Source organism: Colletes gigas, unplaced genomic scaffold, assembly GCF_013123115.1.
Source record: "Colletes gigas isolate AHSC1104 unplaced genomic scaffold, ASM1312311v1 Colletes_gigas_Sc00021, whole genome shotgun sequence".
Taxonomy (NCBI): Eukaryota; Metazoa; Arthropoda; class Insecta; order Hymenoptera; family Colletidae; genus Colletes; species Colletes gigas.
This window is the reverse complement of record NW_025106650.1, coordinates 945,317-955,175: the sequence shown is the minus strand read 5'-3', so window position 1 is coordinate 955,175 and position 9,859 is coordinate 945,317. Positions and strand designations below refer to the sequence as shown.

Below are 9,859 nucleotides of genomic sequence, written 5' to 3'. Positions count from 1 at the left end.
GACTGTACATAAATCTTAATTCTACGAAACGTAAACTCATGACTAATTATTTATTTTACGACGTTCGTATTACTATCGTGTAACGAAATTTTATGATTTTCGTACGATTAATATTCTTAATGCATTAATAATATCCAGCTTTATCGTTACAGCATTTTATATATTCAAATTACTTTTAACAATTCTCAAGTCGGTAATAAACGAAGAACGTCAATAGCGGATGGTACACCGCCCAATGATCTAGAAGTTGAAACGTGAGATGTAAAAATCACCGGAACCGGTGGTTCAAAGGTGCACAGAATGAGTGGTCTGAAAAAGTACAGAGTCAACGCGCGACGCGATAGCTACGTACTTCATCGAGCAGAATAAGCGAACGAAAGAATTTGCAAGTCATCCGCATCACCTACGATCACGAGTGCTGTTTCACGGTCGAACTTTCCTTCGTAACTGTTTTATGCGCGGCTTTTGGTGTCATCAGTTTTCAATTACGTCTTCGTTCGCTTACCATTGCTGCTATAGCGATACCTAAATAGATATTTCTCTTGTGTTTGGTGCGTTAATTCTTGTTCATTCTTATCGCGCCTTTTTTACCTTCTGTTTCCTGATTCGTTGTATACAAATGAGTCGAGCATGGGTGGTTTACAGACTCATTGTTGAGAAGCCGATCGGGAATAGGCAAGCAAATTCATCAACGACCTCTTTCGACGTGCAGGTGTGATCATTACACATGACAATTCATTAGAAAAGAAGGATATAGTCTGTATATATATGTTGTGCAGTGATAAAATGAACGTCTAATGTTTGTTTCTTGAGAAAGGTGAAAACTGTCAGTGTTCAAGATCTTGTAGAAGCACGTGCGTATGTTAATTCTGTGTTTGACGTGTGCCCATGTTCAGCAATATATCGTATTTATCAAGACGGAGTCCAGTGTATTTGTTTAATTCCTGCGTCATCGTGCAACATCAATGAATTAAGCGTCGAATTATGATCGTACGGTCGCACCTTTTTCCCCCCCTCATAATTTAGTTTGCATCGAGAAAATTATTGGACAACAAGTTCCTTTGGTAATTGACATTACTATATACCACCAGGGGCTCTTCAATCATTTGAGTAAGTGTCTGCTTGCATTGGGATCTTTGCAATCGTTTCCAAGAAAGTAAATTACAAATATGCATTAATCTCATAACAATTAAAACTTTGTTTATCAACGGATAATATGTAGGAAGGATGATGTTCTCTGTTATATTGTTAATGTTTTTCAGTTTATTTTAATGGATGAAGAAGATCGTTATGCAAGGAAAGGAGCTCGAAGTAGCTTCCAATCACCAAATGTTGGATCCAATTTGTTCTTCATGACAGACGATGAAAAAGATTTGGAAGGAACAGAACAACATGGAGACCTTGGAGACATGACATTTTATATGACTAATTATATTAAAGATGCCATGAAAATGATGTTCATAATGCGTAGTCATCATATGCTCACTGATGTCATACTCGAAGTAGGATCAGAACTTCTCTATGCACACAAAGTTATTTTAGCTGCTGCGAGTCCATACTTTAAGGTAATTTGCGTAAATGTGTCTAGAAATAATTCGTATAAAGTATGGATGTGATGCTCGAAACCTCTAAACTTTTTGTTATTTTTGTAATTTGAAACTTTTAAAATCTAAGTAAATACTAATTTTATTTTTTCGAATTTGTTACATAACTTGTAATGTTACAGGCAATGTTTACGGGAGGTTTAAAGGAATCTGAAATGACTAGGGTAAAACTTCAAGGTGTTTGTCCAACAACTATGGCACGTCTAATGTATTTTATGTACACTGGTCAAATAAGGGTTACAGAGATTACTGTGTGTTCACTTTTATCGGCGGCCACCATGTTCCAGGTATCGAATTATGCTACGTATAAATTATATATATTTCTGCTATGTGTATTAATTACTATGTACAATGCAGGTTAGTAATGTCATAGATGCGTGTTGCGTTTTTCTGGAAAAACAATTAGATCCCACAAATGCTATTGGAATTGCAAATTTTGCTGAACAACATGGTTGTCACAGTTTAAACCAAAAAGCGAATCAGTTTATTGTTCAACATTTTAGTCAAATATGTCAGGAAGAGGAGTTTCTGCAATTGTCGGCAATACAACTGATAGCACTAGTGAGAAAGGATGAACTAAACGTGGCAGAAGAGAGAGAAGTGTACAATGCTGTGTTAAAGTGGGTAAAGTATAACGAAGAAGCGAGAGGACCTAAAATGGAACATATATTACATGCTGTAAGGTGTCAGTACCTGACTCCAAACTTTTTACGGGAACAAATGAAAAACTGTGACGTATTAAAAAAAGTACCTGCATGCCGGGAATATCTAGCTCAAGTCTTCAAAGATCTGACTCTTCACAAGAAACCAGTGGTAAAAGAAAGAACACCGAATACTCGAAGGGTAATATATATTGCGGGTGGGTTTTTAATACATTCGCTAGATGTATTGGAAGGGTATAATGCAGATGACAAGACGTGGACGCAACACGCGAAGTTGATTGTTCCTAGATCTGGTTTGGGCGGAGCCTTCTTGAAAGGCATGTTTTATGCTGTCGGTGGCAGAAACAATTCACCCGAGAGTAGGTGAGCATATGGAAGGTGAAACAATATAAGGATGTATACGAAATTGATGATTCTTTGTTAAATTCACAGATACGATAGCGATTGGGTGGATAGATACAATCCTGTAACGGATCAGTGGAGACCTTGTAGTCCAATGTCTGTGGCAAGAAATCGTGTAGGAGTAGCTGTGATGGACGGGTTATTGTATGCTGTTGGAGGTAGTGCAGGTGCAGAATATCATAGTAGCGTCGAATGTTATGATCCAGATGTAGATTCGTGGACACATATAAAACCAATGCACATAAAGAGATTGGGAGTCGGAGTAGCCATGGTTAATAGGTAAAACTAATATGTAATTACATTGTGTAACTTAATGCTTGAAAATTTTTAAATAAAATTGCAACGTTCATATAAATCATAATGGTAACAGATTACTCTATGCCATTGGTGGTTTCGATGGTACAAATCGACTGAATTCGGTGGAATGTTATCACCCTGAAAACGATGAATGGACGATGGTTTCGTCGATGAAATGTAGTCGTTCAGGAGTAGGGGTAGCTAGTCTTGGCCAGTACATATATGTCGTAGGAGGATACGATGGAAATAAGCAGTTAAATTCCGTCGAAAGGTATGACACGGAACGAGATATGTGGGAGTACGTTAGTAGCGTTACTATTGCTCGTAGCGCGCTCAGTGTTACTGTACTAGATGGAAAATTATATGCAATGGGTAAGAACTTTTGAATTTTAATACACAAATTCTACTTTACATTACATTTATAACGTTGTCATTGAATACTTTATTGTCTATCTTTTTTCAGGAGGATACGACGGAGAACATTTTTTAAACATCGTAGAAATTTACGATCCTGCAAAAGATATTTGGGAGCAAGGAGTACCTATGACTTCGGGAAGATCGGGTCATGCAAGCGCAGTATCTTATCACCAATGTCCTATACACTGCGATCATTTAGATCACAATATATCATTAGAGAAACCACCATCGTGATACGTGTAATTGTCGGATGTTAGTCTATCTATTGCTATATAAAAGAAATTTGTAACTAGGAAAGATTTATACAAGGAGAAAGGGAGAAACACAGCAAGAAATGTCAGAGTAAACACTCAAAGCAGTAAAGAAATTTCTTCTCAATTACCACAGACTGATTATCTTCGACGCGTCAACTAAGTCTAGTTCCTGTTATCTTAGATATGTTTTCACAGAATTTGAAAATTTTGACATTCATCATTAAACTAAGTTTACTCCCAAAAGGACCAGTGATTTACTTCCATTAAAAATAGGATTTTAGTATAATGTATGTGTTCTTATAAAAAATCACAAGGCCTAAACAATTGTGTGTGTATATGTGTGCGCGCGCGTGTCTAGTGTTATTTTTGAGAAATTTTTATAGAATTTTCTTATTTGAATTGCTGTATATTTGTAATATATGTTAAAATAATATTTCATTAATTAAAGATATTGATGGATAGTCCCAATAAGTATACCTTTCCCCTCGTATTAACAGTTATAAATATTTATGGAATTATTATTATATACAGTCGAAATGTCTACACTATGTACATACCTACTATGTACATCTCCTGTCAGTATACGATCGAAAGGCACAGCGATAATTCTGAGTATGTATACAGTTGTGATTCGACGGAAAGGCCTAGGTTTATTCTGTTTCTTTTTTACACATGGAGTCGTCGTTGCAACCAGTGTGGCTAGATTTGGTATAATTGAGTGTTCGATGGCGACACTAGTAACGACGAACTTCCTTAGCGTTTAACGGAGTCGTAGGCCGTAGGCAGAGATGCCAGAAGTGCACCGAAGGCACTTTCTCCCGCTATGTCAGATCACGCGTACGTGAGCTCATACGAGTTTCGGACAGTCGACAAAGGCAAACTGACACATGCTCTCTTTCTCGATTCTCCGAAGCTACTAAAGTCATTTCAGACCGCCTCGTGGGAGTCGAGAGAGATAGGCTCACATTTGTCTTCTTGCTCTTGAACAATAGAAATCCGACCTCCTGTCAACGGCATACGATTTGGAATCTCAAGTCGAGATTCTCGTCTGCCCAGGCATTTTTACTTTCCGAGCTATGTATGTACACGGACATAAGCAGAGTACCCGTCATGAAAACAAAATTTTGTGAAATTTTTTAATTACTGACAAAATAATTTTTTTTTATTATTCCTATGTATGAGCGTACATATGTACATTATTTCAGGTATCACATCTGTTATATGTGGCAACGTATAATCATTGCTACTGTCTACTGCCAGCCTCTTCCAGCCTCTGCTGGCCTCTGCTGGCCCCTGCTAACCACTGCTGACCTTTGTTGACAACTTCTGACATGATGTAATGTAAATTTATGGCAACAAATGAATTTATGGCATAATTTCAAAGAATTCTATGTGTTCTCATCATTTTTACCTATCTTTTCCTCTCCAAATCATTCCCTTAGTTATAAGAAACCGTTTTTCCAGTTAAAACTGTGTGTGACCCATCGGTGGTACATGATTTGCACATCCTTCTACGGCAAGACACCCAATTTGTCGTGAAATAGTTCATTATTTTCAACGATAGATGGCGCTCATTTTTCGACCTTGTAGGGACTGCCGCGGCGCTAGCGTCGTGCAACTAGCCGCGTGCGAACGGAGAACTTTCTCCTCTCTTGCGTGCCAGCGGCCAGAGAAGAAGCGCGTGTGTGATCCGGACTCCGGAGTATTCCTCGTATAATAAAGTCTTTGCTCTAGTAAGCACGGCGGTATTTTCTCCACCCAGTATCCATCCTGGTATTCCGGCGGTAGTAGGCCACGCCTCGTTACACATCGAGAGTATAATCCTACAACCTCAAACCCTCTGGTGCTAAAACGCCCAAGTTTGTCGTGGAATGTCCTGTAGATACCTGTGCAAATCATGTACCACCGATGGGTCACACACAGTTTTAACTGGAAAAACGGTTTCTTATAACTAAGGGAATGATTTGGAGAGGAAAAGAAAGGTGAAAATGATGAGAACACATAAAATTCTTTGAAATTATATCATTTATTGCCATAGATTTACATTATACAAAGCTTTAACATATATACATCATGTCAGAAGTTGTTAACAAAAGTCAGCAGTGGCAAGCAGAGACCCGCACATGCTGGCAAAGCCTCTGAGAGGTCAGCAGAGGCCAGCAGAAGCCAGCAGAGGCTGGGAGAGGCTGGCAGTAGCCAGTAGTAATGGTTATACGTTGCCACATATGTTACAAGTGATACCTGAAATAATATACATATATGCACTCATACATGGGAATAATAAATAAAGTACGAATACACATTTTACAAGTACGTCGTTGGTACACAATGATTTATATTTTAAAACACTGGTCACATTTATTTTTAATTCATGGCAACAAATTGAGAGTTGCATCAGGGTGCTGTAAATTTTAGCCACGGTCCTGTCTGTATATGTGAGTACGTCAAGGCTGGGTTAAGGCTGGGTGAAAGACAATAAAGCTATAGACTCTACGGCTCTACAGTGTAGAGTCCCATTTTATATTGCAAGTGCAAAATCAAACTCTCGCGGTTTTCCTGTTTCTCGTTCAGCATGGCTAATACTGCAGTCGGCTGTGATATGAATAATATATATGTCGATCGTCCACAAAGGATGAAAATGACCTTTTTAGGGAATGTATGAAGACTTTCGTGACTGATTGTATATACATACTTTGTTCTCGATATGTTAAATCCAATATTAGGCATTTTTTAAGGGATCGTTCCTAAATTGTACTTTACTTAATTCTGTTTAATTTTACTCTTTCGAAGTGTACAAATATTATTACCAAGTCAGTTTTTTATATAAAATAACCCACCACATTGTTGTAAAGGTGAATTAATAAAAAAATAAATTCCATATGCTTGCAAGTATAAAGCTGCGCGCATGTGAAGAAGCAGACTTTTGTATTTGTAGTCAATAGCGAAGCATAAGCATAATTTAGTTTCATAAAAATATATTCGATCCGTTGATTCATTTTATTTTATTTAAAAGTGATCGAATGCCGTATAATATTTGTATAACAAAAAATAAAAATTAATACAACTTCGAAGGCAAGATATTAAACCCTTTAAACGACATGGTTGCGCACCACTGCAGTATGCATTTCAACATGGCCGCAGATTGTTTCGTTGCGTTAGGATAGAATTGAAAATACGATATTTCTACATAGAATAAAACCTTTTGAGATACAGGTTTATAGAATATTTTGTAGAATAATAATATATCGTCATGGCTGATAAAAGGCAGCAGAATTTGTCGGTATGTATTTACATATTAATACTGTATGTCAATTTTTAATCAAATACACTTTTACACGTGTGTTAATTTCCAACTCGTCCCGCACTATCCAAATAATCGATTTAAAAAATTAACAAATAAAATGACATTTTCAGTCATACTTTTAATCATAGATATGAAACTTATTGTTTCACATTGAAGTGTCAGCTTGAAAATAGTTTCATAACAATCGAAGCGGGTGATTAAAAAAGAATCGTGCACAATTTAAATGTTCTTCAATTTTTGGAATAAAATTATTTCGTATCGTTGCTTGCGAAAAACTGTTTTTGGCATTGATGCTTTCTAAAGATAATAATAACTTTCTTACAATTACGAAATTCATACATGAAAGTGACATTATATTTTATAGAAAGAAGAAATAGCAAAACAGTTTATGCTACCAGAGAGAAAAAGTAAGATTGCTACCTTACTGAAACAGGATGGACAAGCATATTGTATTTGTAGAAGTTCCGATAGCTCGCGTTTCATGATGTAAGTAACAGACATAATTTTTCTATGGAATTACTTTCTTTATTGCTTATAAATAATGATCGATGTACATTTTCATTTTAGAGGATGCGATGCGTGCGAAGAATGGTATCACGGTGACTGTATAAATATAACTGAAAAAGATGCCAAGCACATAAAACAATTCTTTTGTATTGTAAGAACTTCCTGGCAGATATAAATAATTAACGTTTAATATATCATGTTAATTAAACATATTTGCAGCGTTGTAGAGAAGAGGATCCAACTTTGATAACACGTTACAAACCGCGGAAAACGGACCAGGAAGATCGTAAGTACAAGAAACATAAGGAAAAGGAGCGAGCTCATCGATACGAGTATGATGCACCTTGGGATCCAACCGTAGTAAAAAAATCATCGAAACATTGTGGAGAATGTACAGGTTGTTTAAGAACCGAGAACTGTGGAAAATGTGACGCATGCAGGTAAAAATTAACGTAGAAATTGGTAGAAATTGGAAAAATGGTAATCGCTGTAAGTTTCGTATTAATTAAACGTTTAATTGGTAGACATTTGAAAAAATTTGGACCCTCGGTACGATTGAAACTCAGATGCGTACAAAGAACTTGTCGAGTATTGGGCGATCCGTTGAAGCCCTCGAAGAGTTTCAGTAAAAGTTCCAAATTCATCAAGAAACGTAAGAGGGACTCTAGTAACGAGAGGAACGAGCACCTGGAAGTACCGAGACATTGTTACGGGCCAGCTTGCACGAAACAATCACGATCGGGCAGCAAGTATTGCTCGGATGAGTGTGGTTTGAAATTGGCAACGAATAGAATTTACCAAGTGCTACCGCAACGGATACAAGAATGGTCGTTAACGCCGTGTATCGCGGAGCAGAATAACAGAAGGGCTTTGGAGTCCGTTAGGAAGCAACAACACGACGTTAGAAGGATACTTCAGGAACTGGACAAAAGACACGCGGAGCTGGACAGAATTATTGAACGAGCGAAGCACGCGACGATCGATCCGCAAGCCGAAGTGGATGACAACGACGATACAGAAATGAGCATGTATTGTATCACTTGTGGACACGAGATTCATTCGAGAACCGCTATAAAACACATGGAAAAATGCTTCAATAAGGTAAATCCATCATGGTCGTTCCGGCACGGTCGTTCGTTGTTTTAATCAATTCAATTACATTTGTTTCTTTTAGTACGAGTCTCAAGCGTCGTTTGGCTCGATCTTCAAGACACGCATCGAAGGGCAGGTGATGTTCTGTGATTTCTACAACCCCGTGAATCGAACTTATTGCAAAAGATTGCGGGTCCTCTGCCCGGAACATTGCAAGGATCCGAAGATCAGTGAAATGGAAGTGTGCGGTTGCCCCTTGGTTACGAACGTGTTCGATACTACCGGGGAGTTCTGTCGGGCGCCGAAGAAAAGTTGCGTGAAGCATTACGTTTGGGAGAAGCTGCGACGAGCGGAGATCGACATGGAGCGAGTGAGACAGTGGTTGAAGATAGACGAGCTCGTCGAACAGGAAAGGCAAATCAGATCGAACATGGCCACTCGTGCCGGTGTACTGGCCCTCATGCTGCACTCCACTTACAACCACGAGTTGATGGAACAGATGACGCAAGAACAGAACAGGGAGCAACTGGAAGCTATGGAGGAGGAGCTCCATCGTAGGTACGGCTTGCTACAGAAAGATCAGTCTGTGGAACAGTGATCGTGTTTGCTTCTCATGATGCGTGGAATTGGTGGTGCATCGAATCTTCTAATATTTCTCCATAACGTGTTCTGTATATAGTGAAACTTCCGTATCCGCGGGGGTTCGATTCCAAGCATTTCCGCGGATATTAGCGAACCCTGTATGTAATTCTATGTATATACTATATACATATATATAAAGTTTCACTTAGAAAGTATAATAAGGCATTTAATAATAAAAATAACCAGTAATAAAATATAGCAATTATTATCTGAATAACATACATATATGATACATAATATTATTTGAATATAGGATCTCTGCAAGACATTTATTGCAATTTAATCGTCAGAAGGATCATTTACTTTGGATGACTCTGGTTCATCGGGCAACAAGGATGGCGATGATCGAGGATCCCCAGTGGTGGAAAATTTGTTTCCAGGAGTCTTTTATAAAATGATTGAAAGTGGTTTCCTCCCTTTTAACTAGTTACAGCGATATTGCAAAGGTTTTCATACTTCTGTAATATTTTGTTCCATGGAAGGATTATATTTAATTATTTTTCGTTCTCCAAGGTTTGGAAAATTTTGTCAAAGTCCACGATGTTTTCTTTTTTTTTTTTGTTTTTTATTTTATTGTGACCGCGGATACTGTAGTGCTTATATTAATACAATTCGCTCGAATCGAAATTGAATTGTTAAAGATAATGGGCGTTCGTCTGAAATTTATTTGTCATGCAA

General features: G+C 37.8%; 2 protein-coding genes across 3 annotated transcripts; both read left to right on the top strand.

Annotated features, from left to right (window-relative positions):
- The first annotated feature begins 4 nt into the window (after positions 1–4).
- LOC122401047 (kelch-like ECH-associated protein 1B) lies at positions 5–3,978 on the top strand. Of its 2 annotated transcripts, XM_043402956.1 has the most exons (8): positions 5–62; positions 153–1,110; positions 1,263–1,565; positions 1,727–1,891; positions 1,962–2,629; positions 2,699–2,947; positions 3,039–3,337; positions 3,429–3,978. In XM_043402956.1, exons 3-8 carry the CDS (start codon positions 1,272–1,274, stop codon positions 3,614–3,616), a joined length of 1,863 nt encoding a protein of 620 aa, XP_043258891.1. In that variant the 5' UTR covers positions 5–62; positions 153–1,110; positions 1,263–1,271; the 3' UTR covers positions 3,617–3,978. The 2 variants fall into 2 exon arrangements, with proteins under 2 accessions (XP_043258891.1, XP_043258890.1); XM_043402955.1 differs by having other exon boundaries at positions 9–1,110.
- A 2,801-nt stretch (positions 3,979–6,779) lies between these two features.
- LOC122401048 (CXXC-type zinc finger protein 1-like) lies at positions 6,780–9,657 on the top strand. The gene is made up of 7 exons (XM_043402957.1): positions 6,780–6,916; positions 7,305–7,426; positions 7,508–7,598; positions 7,667–7,887; positions 7,972–8,548; positions 8,622–9,097; positions 9,435–9,657. The coding sequence occupies exons 1-7, from the start codon at positions 6,887–6,889 to the stop codon at positions 9,577–9,579; spliced, it is 1,662 nt and encodes a 553-aa protein (XP_043258892.1). The 5' UTR covers positions 6,780–6,886; the 3' UTR covers positions 9,580–9,657.
- Positions 9,658–9,859: the final 202 nt, after the last annotated feature.